Raw genomic sequence first — 16,991 nt, forward strand, 5'->3', positions numbered from 1 at the left:
TTTTCTATTCTATTTATCACATGATACTGGAGCATAGCTAGATATAGTATGATGATTCTGAGAACAGGAATATTTAGGCTAAAACGTTGTCTTGCAATGAGATGTATTGAATTTGGCCGTAATCCCTTGGGGAGAGTAGCTGGGAGCACTTGATGGAGTCACTTAAAAACTGAGCCAGAGAGAAACTTGTGCTGGGTGTTCTGAAAGCATGGGTGTCCCTGATTCTATAACTCTACTTTGGAGCTTTAAAAATGCTAGTTTTCTTTTGTACAACTGGTTGCTTTAACAGATTTTTCTTTCAGTTGAGTCCATCAAACTTTGGAGGAGTTCTGACAGTTGCAAAGATACTCATATCTTTAGCTTCCTTGGTGCTTCTTTAAATAAAAGGCATTCAGATTTACCGTATATTGTTCACACTGGATTTTCATTGTCTGCATGTAAGAACTGTGATCTCTCAGAGGCACATCAAGGTGTCTATTCCTGACCAAGGCACTCCAGGGGGTCAGAATGCCTGTCCAGAGCATGGAGGGTTTGGTTTCCTTCTCTGCCTTGTCTTTGGACTTTTTTTTTTTCTTTCAAGCAGAATTTAGGCTTTGTGAAGTGAAATGAGTCATTTTCTTCCTGGTGTCTGCCTTTAGCATAAGGGAGAAATTTCCACACCCCGCCTTAAGAAGGGACTAGAACCTTGATGGCATTCAGCTCTGTTAGTGTTTTGTGACATCCAGGTATTAGTTGTTTGGGTAAAAGTGACTGCACTGTGTGTTGTCAGTCTCCCCCCGTGTTCCTAGCCTGAGTTCAGACTGCCCTGGTTCCACTTCAGTTCCTCCCTCTGCGTTCTTTCCTATGTCCTTCCCCTCTCACCACATACTCTTTCCCCTTCCCAAAAAGGGAGAACCACCAGGTGGGATGTGTGTTTAAAAATAGCAGAGGAGGAGAAGAATACAGACTGTTTTCTTTGGCTTGATTGAAGCTGAGGGAAAGTTGGAGGAGAGAAATGTACATAAATAGAAGTATGTGCAAAGAGCCAAGAAACAATGGAAGATGGTAACTCTGGGTTGTCCCTGGGTTTGTGAAAATCGTGGAGGGGAGTGGGGAGTTGAGTCAGGTCAAAAGGATGAAAAGTGGAGAGAAGGGAGGAAAGCTTTTCTTGGGGGAGGACACCAAGCTGATGCCCCGGCTGTACATGTGGTTACTGAAGTTGAGGCTAGATCGGATGTAGGTGGGCGAAGAGTCTTAATTTCATTTTAAGGAGTTTGATTTTGTTAGAAGTATTTGTCACAACAATTACATGGACTCTGTGGAATCCTAAGTCTCAAAGTAAATGGTATAGATAACTGGGGACACTCATGAGGAATGCCTCCACCCAGTCAAGCTTGTGCATAAGCCATGAAGTCCGTTCCTTGGTAAACACATAGCCCAGTAGATATCTATCCATTTCAGTCAGACTTGCTTTTCCACGTACAAACTGATGTTATTTATGGAATGGTGAGTGATAGACCGATAACAAATGCCTCCATTTACTTCTCTTTGGGAAAACAACAAATGTGGGGATAAATAAAACCTAATTCTGTTCTAAAATTAAGGGACAGAAAATTTGAGTCACGCGAAGCATATCTAGCCCACTGTTTCTGTAAGGAGCAGGCAAACTAGCCAGACTGAACGTGGGTGAGCGGTGGAGGGCAGGTAGGTGTTACTGCCCGGCAGCTTGTTCTCTTGATTCAGAGACAGTGGTCCTCCTGTCAGCTGCTCTGAAGCCTCCTCCACAGCCCTGGCCACAGTGTGGGATCTAGAGCTGTGCTGCTGTGAAGGCTGACATAGGTTCTTTGAGGGAAGTGGAGACATTTCACATGAAAAAAAAAATGCATCCCTTCCATGGTATTTATCCCTTGGGAGATGAGTATGTTACTCAGCTTGAACCTGGATGCCAAAAAAAACTCCTCTTAAAGTCCCTGGGCAAATTCATCTAACCCTCCCCAAGTGTGGTTCCCATGATGGTCAGGATTCTAGGTCGAGGCAGTGAATTACTTTCTCAATTCAGAACTGAGAAAATGGGTCTACTGCGCCCCTCCACTACCCTCCCATTATTCATTACTACTTTTCAAGTTAAGAACTTAAGTCTTCTTGGGGTTGTATTTCTTCAACTCCATCATCAGCATTTCAGGCACCACTGTCCATTCTGGATGGGATGGTTCTCTGGTATTCAGGATTAGGAGCAGAGGAGAGATGTCCACATGTTCTAGATAGGGGAGTTTTTAAAGTCATGTTGAAGAAGACACCATGGGACGATGGCCAGCAGGACTGAGGCGTGTACCTCATCCAATTACGTTGCTGTCACCTCTTTCCTTGGACTAAAGTCCACAGCCTGTCCTGAGCTTTCCAGGGTGTTGCTCATCTGTAAACTGAAGAATGCCTGGTCCATTGAATCCCCTCAGGGTCTATGATGTTAAAGAAAAATATTTTAGAAAAAAGGTCAGAAAATGAAAATGTCAGCGAGCCATTGGTTTGTTTTGCTAGTTCTCTACTTTTATTACCAACAGTATTTTCTTTTCCCAAATACTGGGTCAGAGCCTGCTGGGTGAGTAAACTACTTGTTGGGTAAAATTTAGCTTCTTTTGACTATAAAATGTATTATATCTTCAAATATATTTGATTATGTTCCAGGGATAAAAATAGGACCTTTAATTATATTTCTAGAGAAGGGAACGTAGGTTTGGTATTTTAAGAGGAAAAACTCCAAGGAGAAGAAGGAAAGATGAAAACAGTCTGATAGTCTCAAGGTGTGCTTTTTAAAGTCCTGCTGCGGACAGTGGAATCTGGCTGACAGGGCAAGGTTGGAGTTGAGAAAAGTTGTGATTCTAGGTGAAAATCTTAGTCGTTAAATCTCGAGTCAAGCTAAACCAAAGATTAAATGAGTGAAATGGAAATAAGACCCATCTCCTAAAATAAGTGGAAATTTGGGATGAAATCTACCACATTTGTTGCTGGACCTCTGGTTAGTCCCTCTGCCAGTCTCACTGAGCTGGGAACCAAAATGTATTTCTCTTTTTGGGTGGATTTTGTGGCTTAATGTCAATTCACATCAGACTCGAAGAATCTGGGTAGTAGTGTTTTTAATTTCCTCCTTGTTGTTTGCCTAACAAAGGGAGTGAATACAAAGTAAATCAGAAATAGGTTTAAAAACTAAACTCCTTAGATGTCATCATAAATTTTATTTATAAAATTAGTGAAAGTTTCCATTATGTGTCACTGATTTTTGCATAATATGTTGTGAAATTTGGGGAGCAAATAATTGTCTGTTTTTCTTTTGAAAAAGTGCTTGAGAAATTTCTCTTTCCTGTTTATTCAGTCATTCTCTCATTCACATGTTTAATTGAAAATTTGTACTTTATTTCATTGGCCACTTTTTGGTAATGTTTAAATGATTTTGGGAAAACTGTTTTGTAATGATGGTAGGGTTTCCTGAGTAACAACTTGTGCTTTCCCTCGATCTGAAACTTTTATGACTAAAAAACTTCTCTCTGACAAATATAACATAAAATAAATGGTTTGAGGCTAAAGGTTTCATAGAAGTATTCTTTATTTTTTCAAACATTACTGACAGTTACCCCTTAGATAAATATTCTTTCTTTAGTTCCCTGTCAGTGAAGTTTATTCACTTATTTATTTGAAATTTCTTAAGCACTTATTATGAGACACATGTTGAATATGTAGTAGTGACCAGACATATCCCTGCCCTCGTGGAGTCTGTTTTCATGATGGTAATCAAACGCTAACTCTGTAAAGTGTATTTATAGTAAGTGGGAAATGCTATTGGTGGGAATGTAGTTTGATGCAACCATTATGGAAAATAGTATGACGATTCCTCAAAAAACTAAAAATAGACTTAGTATATGATCCAGCAATCCGATTCCTGGGCATATATCTGGAGGGAACTCTAATTCGAAAAGATACATATACTCCAATGTTCATAGCAGCAGCACTATATACAATAGCCAAGACATGGAAACAACCTAAATGTCCATTGACAGATGACTGTATAAAGAAGTTGTGTTATATTTGTACAATGGAATACTACTCAGCCATAAAAAAGAACAAAACAGTGCCATTTGCAGCAACATGGATGGACCTGGAGATTGTCTTTCTAAGTGAAGTAAGCCAGAAAGAGGGAAAAAAAATACTGTATGATATCACTAATATGTACAATCTAAAAAAAAAGAAAAAAGACACTAACGAACTCATCTACAGAACAGAAACAGACTCTCAGACATAGTAAACAATCTTTTGGTTACTGAGGGGAAAGGGGGTGAGAAGGGAAAAATTTGGGAGTTCGAAATTTGCAAATACTAACTACTATATATAAAAATAGATAAAACCCGTATTTCTCTGTATAGCACAGGGAACTATATTAAATACCTTGTAATAACCTTTAATGAAAAAGCATATGAAAACAAATATATGTATGTATATGTATGATTGGGACATTGTGCTGTACACCAGAAATTGACACATTACAACAGACTATGCTTCAATAAAAAAATAAATAAAATACAGGTTGTTGGCCCTGAAAAAAAATAAATGGGAAACGTAAAATACAGCATGGTGGATAGGTAATGTGTTGGAGGGGATGGTGTTGCAGTTTTATGCCAGGTAGTCAGGAAGCCTCCTGAAAATATGACTTTCTGGGGGAAGTCTTACAGACAGCTTCCTCCCTCACCTCCTGTATCTGGGGGAAGAGTATTGTAGGCAGAGGGAAGAGAAAGTTCCCTGAGACAGGAATGTGCCTGGTATTAGAGGAATGACAGGGAAGCCAGAGTGGGTGGGTTGGGGGCAGGCGTTAGAGAGGTCAGGGAGCTCACAGCTTGTGCAGAGCCAGCGGGCTGTCGTGAGGCTTTTGGTGAGTATTCTGATTGAGCTGGGAAGCCACTGAGGGGAGGAGCACCCTGATCTGACCGCCATCCATTAAAGGGTGCACTGAATGCTGTGTGGAGAAAAATCTATAGCAGGGTAAAGCGGGAAGCAGGAAGTCCAGCTGGGAGACTGTTGAAATAATCCGGACAGAAGATGGTAGTGGATTACACCAGAGTGTTTGCCATGAAGGCGGTGAGAAATTGTCCACTCGGTAAATAGGGTTGACAGGATTTGCATGTGCTGTTGAGTCTCAGATGACCAAAAAAAAGGTGAAGAATCAGAGATCGGGGAAGACTTGAAGAGGAACTTGAAGAGTTGGGTATAGGAGGAAATCAACGCTCCATTTTGAGTGTTTTACTTGGGATGTCCCTTAGACCATAGACATCTACCTAGCAGAGTCCCACAGTTGGATTCTTGGTTACACACACACCCCTGCAGTACCTATGTGCACATATACAAGGTAGAGGGGTCCAGGCTAGAGTTAAACATTTTGTATACAGGGTTCTGTGGAGTATTTAAACCTATAATTAGAATGGGATGAGAGAATCTGGGAAGTCAGTGTAGAAGGGAAAGGCTACAAAGACTGAGCTCTGGGGCCTCCCCTGGCCAGGACTGTGAGGAGCGGTGGCCAGCAAGGGAGGAGGGAACCGTGAGAGAGCAGAGTACCTTGGAAGCCAGGTTAAAAAAGTGCATCATGAAGCAGAGTGGTTCTTTTGTGTCAAATAGGCTGAAAGTTTAAGAAGTAATAAAGGAGAAATATTGCCATTGGATTTGGCAACGTGGAGGCCAGGGGTGACCTTCACAGGGGCAGTTTTGGTGACGTGCTGTTAGCAAAAGCTTGACTGTGGCAGGTTCGAGAGAGGATGGGAGGGGAGGCAGTGGAGCCAGGAGAGCAGCTCTTTGGAGGAGTTTTGCTGAGAGGAGAGCTGAGAAATAGAGCACTGTCTGCGATTGTGGAATGGGTACAGCTAGGGGAGAGGTGTCCCCGACAGATGACTTGCAGGACAGTGTGTTTGCACGGCAATGGGAATGAATGGGGAATAAGTCTTTGGGCAAGGGAGAAAGGGGATCCATTGCTGTGGAGGGACTGGCCTCAGGTGGGACCACCCGTCCATTGGGAGGCAGGCAGGACAGCCCTGGGTCCAGCTCGGTAGGTGGGCCCGTGTCTGCAGAGCCTCTTCACTGTGAAATAAAAAGTGAAGCCATACTTGAGTGTGTGTAACTAGCCAGCTGCTGCATTTCTGCCAAAAAAGTATTTGGGGGACGGTGTTTACATTTTTACACATGGCAAATGTTTAGTGCCTGCTTTTTGATGAGAAATAAGTGATTCTTCAAGGAACTCAGATTATATCCAGAACTTTATTCTTGTATTAGATGATTTAATATACTCTCCTCCTTTGCCTCTCTAAAGGTCTGTCTCCTTACATGTAAGAAAATGGAAGGAAATCCTGTATGTATTTGGGGGAAATGAATAACTGATATGGTTTCCTTCAGTGACTGTTTCGGGAGAATTAAAAGGAGGAGGAAGCTCAGACGATTTCTTTTTTTTCCCCCCTTTTAAATTGTATCACCCGTGTAGCAACTGTTTCTCTTTTCTCTTCACTTAGTTCTTTGTGGAAAAACTCTAGAGATGGTGCTGGAATGTAAGCCTAGATTCTTATCTGAGGATGTACCCACAGCAGAACTGGAGATCTCTGAGTTTTCCTCTTGGAGAATTTTCCATGACCGGGGGGAATCTGATGAAGTAATAGATTTGATACTGATTTCTATTTACATAGCTCCTTTCTGGAGGAACAGAGTATTCAATGGGCATTATTTTAATAGTCCAGGAGGAATCAGGCAAGCCTGGAGAGCTGAACAGTCAAGTCCTGTCATCCTAGGCATTATTTCATCCTTCTACAATTTGTCCTTCAAAGAATTCTTGGCCTTCGGGCAAGCAGTGGACCGCAGAGTGGAAGAATGAGCTGTTAGCTCAGTTTCTCGTCCACGTGACCTGTGTACTGTTTGAGCTCCAAAGGCTCATTAAACAGGCCCCAGTCAACAGGGCAGGGTGGTGGCTTTGAGCCACAGAGAGGTTGCTTCTGTCTCCTTCCCTGAGGACAGTGCCTGTGCTCATCGGCCCCCCTTGTTGAAGCTGGATGACCGCTCTTGGGCTGTCGCAGCGTTCTGGATGAGTGCGGAGGAGAGACTCTTTGTTCATGACCTCTGATATGAGTCTTGAACTTGTTATATTTACTTCTTTGGCTGCCTTTGCTTTTGGTCCCATCCGAGTTCAATGACTGAAAGATGACAGCTGTGCTCTTTTCTCGACTGAAGTCCATTTGTCAAGGACAGTGTTTACATTTCTGAATGGTGCTCTGTCATGAATGATGGGGAAGCAGAAATGAAAGCGTATCTTAGGGAAGGTATCGGCTTCACCTCCATCCCGTTTGCCATCCGCTCTGAACATCTGTGGTTTGTTGTAGCCCACGTGCCAGCACCTCATCCCAGAGGTATGTGTGCACGCAGGGTCTGGCAGAAGCTGCAGACAGGATGTTGACTCGTAAGTGTCTTGACTGACAAGGAGGCCCAGTGGAGGTGCTGTGTTGCTCCAGGCAATCTGTTTCTAGCCAAGGACTCTAAAACCCAAATTTGAAAGTGCTTGCTTAAGATTTTTGGGGCTGATTGACCTACAGAGATGTAAAAATTACATGTTTTGGTCAGAGGGACCTAGCATGAAAGCTATACGAACAATTACCCTGTGAACTCCTGACAGGTCTGACTTTGGCTTCTCAAGACTCGTAATTCTTCATCAGCCAGGGATGACCTTCTTCCTCTGATTTGACCCATGGGTGTGACTTTCTAGACTGGTGAAACCAGGCTGTTCGACCAGAATGACCTCCAGCATCCTGTGCGTTCCTGATCTCTGTGGGGTAGTATAGCCATCCTTCGAGTCACTTTGTTCCACATTTATTGGGTTGCCTACTTTATGCAAGGCACTAGGGGTCCTTGGGTATTAATTCATTCAAAGCATTTGAGGAAGATGCCCCTTAAAGACCAAATGGACCCTGGGGATAGGCCACTGTTACTGAATTCCCACTGAACTCTTGAGAGATGAGTAGTACTGTCTTTAGTTTGTCACGCGTGAAGAAGTTGAAACTCAGCAGTGTATCTTGGTGTACTTAAAAACGTAATCTTTTTATTTTTTATACTTATTTATTTTCTTCTTTTTTAAAAAGTATAGTTAGTTACAACTTAAACTTTAAAATTTTTTATTTTTAACTTTTTTATTGAATTATAGTGATTTTACAATGTTGTCAAATCCCTGTGCTATACGGTATAATCTTGTTTACCTATTCTACCTATGCCTGTCAGTATCTACATATTTTGAACTCCCAGTCTGTCCCTTGCCACCCTCCTCACAACTTAAACTTTTTAAATGACACCCTAGGTATGTGGGAATAATTTTAAAGGAGTGGACATAGGAGAGAATATTTTCTAATGCACTTACTGTTTATGGAGGTCCTCTTAGAGCTGTGCACGACAATCCAGTGTCAAACAGTTGAGTTTTTCAGTACTGATTCTGAGATTGACATGGGAAACTACAATTAATTGTAATGAGGAAATAGGTGCTTCCTGTAGACACAAGACGACCCTCTGAGAATACAAGTGTCTGTTTTAGAATTAGATTACTTTGAAGCAGAATGCTTGTAAAACACAAGGGGGGACATACGAAATAAAATGTTACCTTTTGCTTCCAAGAAGATGTGAACATTATAAAAATTAGAATTAAGTCATATGAAATTGTCTGTGCCATTCGAAAATCCAGATGATTCCAGGCCAAAAAGAATTTCTCTGGCAAAGAAACATGCTAAGGTTTTAAAAACAATAGGCCCGGAGACTCTCAAGTGCCTATAAAGTGACTACTGTAGCTGGGAGTTGAAACGGGAATAATGATTAAGTGCTTGCTTTCTTTGGATGTCTCCGTTCACCTAAGTGAGCATAATTTAGGTGACGGTTTGAGCATCTGCATGGCAGCTGCTGGTACCACGAGCTAATGCCAGAGAAGACAAAATAGTTGGCACCCGATTTCCAACTTCATTATTGTACCAAGAGCCAGAAAAAATAGAAGTTTAGATTCTTTTGAAGTGGGATGATGTTGTCTCTTTTTTTTCCCTTGGGCTCCACACACTTACACACACAAAGTATTCTCAGGATATTTGTAAGCTTGATCTAACAACTTAGAGTCAGCTAATTTTTTGTTACTGTTAAAAAAAAAAAAAGAACAGTAACAAACAAGCTTGGTAAATTTTGTCTGATTGTAGAATCAGCATTCTTTTGTAGTTTTTAGTATTTCTGAGGTACAGTCCCAGAAAAATTTTAAATGTCCCCAAAGCATTCAAAGCACTGGTTTGAAAAAATTTTTTTTTTTAAATAAAGTTTTATTGGAATATAGCCACACTCATTCACTGACTTTACTGTTTTTTGACAGTCTGCTTTCCTGTCACTGCAGTAGAGTTGAATAGTTGCAGCAGAATCCTTTAGGCCTACAGCTCGAAAATATTTACTGTTTGGCTTTCAGTAGGAAAAGTTCCTGGAACGCCATCTTGCAAGGTGCCGGAAGACGTGGTTGGCCACTAAGTTGTCTTCCCACCTCAGACTGTGTGTCCTGATCTCTGTGTTAGAACCACTGGTGAATGAGAAACAGCCTTGGAAAAACATTTGACAAGAGCTGAGGGCATTTTTCCTCCAGAAGAATTGTCTTCTTTTCAGTGGAGGGCCAACCCAAGCAGATCTCTTCTCGTCCCTTCTAACTTCAGCTTCCTGGGCTTCGGTGGCAGTGTCTTTGAGGAGCTGAAAGGCTCTCGTGTGGAAGAGGCATTAGATTGTGAAACTGTGGGGAGCTGAACTGGGATTAACGGGCGCAGCTGACTGTGAGGACCTACTGCAGCTTAGGGAAGATGAGCACTTCTTAGGAACTGCCCTTAACTAGAACGTGCCATCTTAATAGGTAACGAGCTCCCTGTTACTAGAGGCATTCAAATAAAAGTTGTGTCAGAAAACCTTTGAAGCCCTATTCCAACCTCGAAATTCTAATGGCTCCTTTGGTTAAGGTTTTTGTTTCCAAGCTCAGATTTGACCACAATTGATTTTATTGAGGGTCTACAGAGGTTTCTGGGACAATTTTCTGAAAATACACTGCTGGTCAAACCAAAGCAGCGGGCAGGGGGAGAATCTCTTCTGTTGGGCAGGGGACGGAGGAGGACAGGCTGGCCCGAAGGCCAGCTTTCCTTTGGCCACTGCAGTAACGCGGCGGCAGCAGGAAGGGCGCTGCTTCCTACCAGCCTTGACGCTTCAGAGATGAATCATCTCTCTTCCGCTCTCTCTGCTCCGCTGCCGTCTTTGCTTTCTGCCTGGGCTCCTGGGAAGCCGAAGGACCTGGCTGGGGGCACTTCACAAATGGATGTCAAAATAGGGCTTCTGTCTCACACTTTGCCAGAGTTGATACTGGGGCCTGGCCCCAAGTGGCAGTTCTGGGTGAGGCCATCCCTTCTCTGTGCAGCTCTGTTGTCATCGCACAGAAGCAGTCATAGACAACGTGTGTGGCTGTGTCTCAATAAAACTTTATTTTAAAAAAACAGGCAGTGGGCCAGATGTGGTCCTGGGGCCATAGCTTGCTGACCCCTGAGAGATGCTGAAAGTTAAAACTGGCTGGAAAAACATCAGCTCTGATTTTCTCCGCTTTTGGAGGAAAGGTGAAAACACAGGTCCAAGTCACACGATGGTTGAGCCAGGATTACCACCCAGAATCTGTCTTGGAGATGCTTGCCCATTTTGTGATAAGGTGCTGCCCCTGCTGTGCAGCAGGTGATAGCCCCTGGTTTTTAAAGAGGGCCGTGTGGATGGAAGAAATACCTGTGTCTGGGGCTGGTGACGAGCTGCAGGGAGAGCTCCAGGATGGCACTGGAATGGTGGCTACCCTTTAGTCCTGGGACCTGACCTCCCTTTTTCTTAGACAGACCCTGTTCACAGTAAAACAAAATAAAGGTGGCAGAAATTTAATGTGGAGAAAGTGTGCCCCAGAGTTGTGAAAAAGGAATGGGCTCCCGCAGCTGCGTCACAGGATTTGATCACTTTAGCTGGGAGTGCCAGGAGATTTGAGACAGATGTTTTCAGACATGCCGCATGCCTAAAACATTTCCAGGGGTCGGGCTGCAAATAGTGACTTAATAAGTGGAAGAACAGGGAAAGTATGCAAGTCGAGGACACAAGAGTTTATTCACCGCTAGGTGCACGGCCAACCTCTGTGCATTACATCTGCCTGTCAGGGCTGGCGCTCTCATCTGTCGTGCCCTCCGTCCTGCTCTTTGTCTGCCCGTGAATAAAGTGCAGCATTGTGGTTAGTAATCCCACTCCAGTGACTCGACTTCAAATGTGGTTTTGGAGTGCATCCCAGAGTTCTGTTTGCTAAGCTTCCTACTCCTGTTTCAGAGACACCACTGGATACAGAGCAGCGAGCACTGAAGGCTTCCCTCTTGCCTTAAACCTGTCGGGCTGTGGGCTCTCTCTTTCCCCCTCTCCCTCCTTTCCTTTCTCTTTTTCCTTTTTTTTTTTTTTTTCTTAAACCTTCCAAGGCGAGTTCATGGATACTAAGCTGATGTGTTTGTTGTTCTTTTTCTCCCTGCCTCCGCTCCTAGTGAGTAACCACACTGGCCGCATCAAGGTGGTCTTCACTCCGAGCATCTGTAAGGTGACCTGCACCAAAGGCAGCTGTCAGAACAGCTGTGAGAAGGGGAACACCACCACTCTCATTAGTGAGAATGGTCACGCTGCCGACACCCTGACAGCCACGAACTTCCGAGTGGGTGAGTTCCTCCACGGTCCCTAACTGTCTGTACCGAATAGAGTTTTATGAGATCGTAGCATTTAGAGCCCACCCCTCCATTCACACTGCTCTCGGCTTGAATGGGCTTCTGTCTAGGAGTACGAGTACGCTGCTCTCATGAGATCCTTTCCATTGCTTTTGGAATGATTTTTAACTTGATTTTTGTTTTCTGAGAAAAATGGCAAGTAGCACATTGCCCCTTATTGCTTATCATGTGCACAGCCTTGTGGTGACGGGGAGACGTCAGTAGGACAGAAGGGAACAGGCTTTAAATCAGAGCCCTAATGCACAGCTTGCACTGACCAGCTTCAGATTTTATCTGCTCATTGATAAGTAGAATTTATGTTAGATTTGACTCGTGTTAGCAACTTTGGATGGTGGTGATTAAATTTAAACTTTTATTTCACAAATAGCCAGATCCTAAAAGATTTCTAAAAATTGTCAGAATCTGTATTTTAGATATAGAAAGGGATACAGACTGACATCTTTTGCCACGTTTCTGCCGTGTATCGAAAAACTGAATTATAAGTTGATATGTGACATGAATGTCGGGGAGGATATGCTAGTGGATTATTGTCAGCACTTAAAAGCTTTTAATCTTTCATAATTTAAATATGAACTATGGTAGTTACTGCAAAAAGCCTTTTTACTTTTAAAAAGCCCTGTTTCTTTTTAACTTCTTTGTAAATGGAGAAAGTACTGCGGTCCACTGAATGCTGTCACACTGCCATGTTGTCATGCAATACGGTATTTTTGTCACGGAAAAATGTCTTTTATTATTTTTTGACCAATTATGGTTTGCCATGTGTACTCAAATAATCACAGACACCCACGTTACTTTATGAGTTGCTCACAAGAATAACCCAAATGTCAGACAGATAATAACACTGGCTAGATCTGGTCTTTTTATGGAATATTGCTGTTTAGTCTTGGGAGCATGTGTCTGAGGCGAGGGGTGTCTGTTTCAAACTGATTTCCATCAAGACAAAATACAAGGAGGCAGCATGAAGTTCTTATTAGCTCTCTGATTATTGTACTGCTTTATTATAATTCCTGTTCCTTTTGAGGTCGAAGAACTATCCTTAATAGTCTATGCTTGGGAAAAAAAATAACTTGTGCCCATGGGTACTACTTAAAAGGGTATTGTTGATTTCCTGGCTATGATCGGGGACTTTGGGCATATTTTTTAAAAGAATTCAGCCATTAGGTGCCGTCAGGCTTGAGCAGGGCAGAGAGCTGAATCTAATGGGAAGTGTGTTAAACTGATGATCAGGAAACTAGATTCCGGTCTTGGTCCCACCGCTTAACTAACTAATCCACAGGGTGTGACAGTTGATATTTCTGGACCTTAGTATTTTCTCATCCATAAAATAAATGGCTTATATCTCGTGACCTCTCAAATTCAGCTCATCCCTAAAATCTAAGGAATTTTTGTCAGTAATAAGTGAAATTGTTTCTTGGCTTTTTTGGAGGGCTATAGACAAGGAAGGGGAAAAGTAATTCCCAATTAGGTTATTATGGGCTTAAAGGCTTTTTCTCATTTTTAACTTTTCTCGATTGCCTTCCTTACTCTTGTTGCTTTTCTTCCTCCATCATCATCGATCACGTCTGTTCCTCTTTCTTTTGGCATTTCTCATAAATCTTTACAGTAGGAATGACAGAGTAATGGGGATGGGTGGTAATTTTTTGGCTTACAGTGTATTCGCTTTGAAACTAAATATTTGAAGGATTTGAGAAGCAGAGGAAGTCTACTTGTTAAAACACGCTGCACACTTTCCTCTCTGGCGTTTAAGCAGATGTGTAGGAACAGGATACACATAGCATATTTAAAGTACAAAACAGAGCAAAATTATTTACCAAAATATTTCAAAATCGAAACTCAACTCTGTCACAAAAGGGTTGTCCATGTCGTTTAATTAAATAATAATAAGAATATAAAGGGAGAAGGCATCGTATTGAATTGTTTCACATTGGAAATCATGGGAAATATTTCACTTACATCCCGAGCTATTTCTTTTCTTTATTTTAATTAAACTATTGGATAATCTGAGGGACAAGTTTTAATCATCATTTTATTGAAGATGATAATTTTGTCCACTTCAGACATTGTGATTCTCTAGAAATACAGAGAATTTCAGGAATTCATTTTTTAGGTATATAAGATATCTTCTTGGGATTTACCAGTTTAATGTAATTTTATTACTTAAAGGAAGTGGTTTCTTAATTGGTATTCTCTATGTGTATATTTGTTGACAGTGTGTTAAATCTTTTGACAAATAAGATACATCATATGGAAAATTGTAGTTTGAGAAAATTCAAAATGTATTGTAATTTGTCAGCAACTCTTTGGCCTCTGATTTTTAAGGTTACTAAAAAGTGGGGACTGGCAAGCTTTAAAGGACCAGATAGTTAATATTTTAGACTTTGCAACCCATACAGTGTGTGTCACAGGCACTCAACCCTATGTGGTGTCGTGACAACAGCCGCAGACGGTGTGTAGGGGAGTGGGTGTGGTGCATTACAGAAACACTCAATGGGCTGAATTTGACTCCAGTGCCGAGTTTGCTGACCCCAGCCCCACGGAGTCAAAATAATACAGGAAAGCCCTGTGGATTTCATAGTTAAGGCACCTTCATTAAATAATCCACTTTGATGATCAGAACAGCAAGAATAATTTTTAACATTTCCATGGTGATGTCCCCCTTTTTTTTTTGGAGGAAGGAGAACAGATATTATTGTGACAATTTTTTTAGACAGGGGAACTGAGGGACACAGGCTTAAGTGGGTTTGCCTTCATTACACAGCAAGGCAGTTAGCTGGGACTAGAGCCCAGGTCTCCTTGTGTCCTCTCTAACTCTCTGGGATCCGACGGTGATGTGCAGGAGGTGCCAGCGAAGCAAGGACCCGAGGGAGTTGGGTTTTGTGGGATGGCTGGAGGGAATAGCAGAATAAGCAGCTGGGAGTCGAGCAGCCCTGGCTTCGCATCCTGGTTTCCTCCTAGCCCTTGGTTATGCTCATCTTGCTCTCCGTCCTCTCCAGGTCCAGGTCGCTCGTCCACACCAGGCAGGTGGTTATAGGGCTGTTCTGTAGCAGGCACAGGGGTGACCTTGGTCCCTTCCTTCCTTTTGTGCTACTTTTGTGTTATCTTTCTGGTCCATGGTGACTTTGAGCGTGGGCTGTTCAGATGTGAGAAGACAGGTGCATTTCTTGTGGTGATTATCGTACAGTCTCTTTTCCTGAGTATTCAGTGGGAGAAAGCAGAATTATAACTTCTACTTGATGTGACTCTAGAAGTGAGGCCTGAATGAATGATACCTCAGGAAGTACTCTGAGAGTCTAGGATAAACTCATTTTTTATGAGTGTGAGATTGACCTGATGTAACAGGATATTTAGATTAAGAGGAATTTTCTGTAAAGCAGATTCTAGTTACAGTGACTTTGGGGTGGCATTGTGACTTTTGCCTCCTTGCACTCCCCTTCCTTTGTCTTTTTTAAAAAATGGAAACATGTCCCTAGCTGGGTGGGCCGGCAGGTTAACTATTGTTGTTTTAATGGATTCTTAACATTTCATGGGGATATAATGAAGATGACCTTCTGGGACATTCAAGCTGTTTATAGAGTTACAAGTTCCTCTAATAAGAAGAACATAGGAATTCTATGTTGTCACAACTAGAGTATTTCAAATAAAATAATACTGTTGCTTGGCATAACTTACTTGTGGAGAGAGCTGGAAAGGCAGTCGTGACTGCTAAGCTAACACTCTTGGGTTGTATGCTGCTCTCTCTGAGGAGTTCTGAGGGGCTTGCGTTCCATTTAGCACCACCTGAATGCTTACTACAAAAGTATTTGATAGTTTAAAAACTAAGGTCCTGTATGTTATTTTATGTGGTGCTTGCCTCCCCTGAGAGAGATAAGTGAGTAATAGTCATGTTTTAAGATGTGAGTACCAAGGCTTCAGTGGTTTGATCATAGTTGACTTCAAGTCAGGTTTTGTCATCCCAGAGTCCAAACACCTCTTGTCCTCCTGTGATGCCTCCTGTGACCATGTATGAAGTGACCATGTAGACAACACTGCACTGAATTTTCCAGGACAAGAAAAACATAAAGCTGCCTTACGCTTTGAGGAGGAGGTGAGGGGTGCACAGGAATACCCCCCGTTCATAGCAGGGTCCCAGGGTCGCCACTTGTGGCTGAGGAGGAATTCTTTGAGAGAGGAGCTAGCCTGAGACTTCCCTGTTCAATTCCTCATGTTCTCCCAGCTGCTAAATATGTTGGCTCATCGTCGGAGCTGGGTAAACGCACATTGCCTGATTGTAGACCGATGGGGGTGATGCATCTTGAAACAGTGACAAGTCCCAAAATAAAGACGGGTGAGACATGTAGAGGGAAGGGTGAGGTAAAGTTAATAGCAGAGGGAATTTACCTGTTAGAACGAGGCATGGAGACAAGAAGGCCCAGGGGGTTTGTGGACATTGAGAGTAGGATTTAAATGTGGAAAGCATGAAGGATGGTCATGCTGGATGATGGGCCTGCGGAGGTAGGCTGGGGCATGGCTGTGGAGCACCTTGAGTTTCAAGCCTAGGAATTTGGATTTTACCCTTTTAGAACTTACTAAAGTTCTCTGGAAAGGGAGTCATTGCTATTTATCATTTTGGAGAGGAGAAGAGGGACAGCATCTCAGTTTTTTAGGTAGGAGACTAGTGACCTACTAGTGTAAATGGGCCTCTGAACAGCCGTGGCGATGATGACAGCCTCTGGCCGCCTTCACCTGTTGTGAGGCTGGCTCGCTGCTCTGCTCTGGGAATCTTGCTGTGTGTGTCACAGAACAATTGACGACAGAGTTGTGAGGCGGGTGGAAGCCGTCCAGGTTGCTGCACTCATTATGTGGGTTCTCCTCATAGGGAGGGAAGAAACTTCACTCTCAGTGAGGCATTAAATAAACTGACATCACTGCTCAGGAGTCTCAGTGCGTCTTTTTTCTGGCAACTTCCTTCTGACACTGTCTTTCACCCTCCTGTCATTGTTTGGATCCCTTGATGTTTATCCAGCACATCCAGAAACTGGTGAGAGGCAACATGTTCTCTTTGAACTGATGCATGTATTTCTCCCTTAACGCCTTGTACAGGCTTTGTCTTTTGAAGATGAGCCATCCAATACTAAAAGAAAGTGGTTGCTTTTCATTTGAGCAACTTAGAATGCTCATGAGCTTGTCCAGCCA

At 42.7% G+C, this 16,991-nt stretch overlaps 1 protein-coding gene across 11 annotated transcripts in view; it reads left to right on the plus strand.

Annotated features, from left to right (window-relative positions):
- Positions 1 to 16,991, plus strand: part of LTBP1 (latent transforming growth factor beta binding protein 1) — a 369,687-nt gene that overhangs the window by 147,903 nt on the left and 204,793 nt on the right. For 5 of the 11 annotated variants that reach the window (XM_074378708.1, XM_074378705.1, XM_074378704.1 and 2 more), the window contains exon 5: positions 11,586 to 11,753. The exons of 1 other annotated variant lie outside the window; for it this stretch is intronic. In XM_074378708.1, the coding sequence (XP_074234809.1) occupies positions 11,586 to 11,753 (168 nt within the window). Of the gene's footprint in view, positions 1 to 11,352; positions 11,754 to 16,991 lie in introns of those variants that run through there. 5 more of the 11 variants (XM_010967634.3, XM_010967633.3, XM_045504798.2 and 2 more) reach the window with 4 other exon arrangements.

This window comes from Camelus bactrianus, chromosome 15, assembly GCF_048773025.1.
Source record: "Camelus bactrianus isolate YW-2024 breed Bactrian camel chromosome 15, ASM4877302v1, whole genome shotgun sequence".
Classification (NCBI taxonomy): Eukaryota; Metazoa; Chordata; class Mammalia; order Artiodactyla; family Camelidae; genus Camelus; species Camelus bactrianus.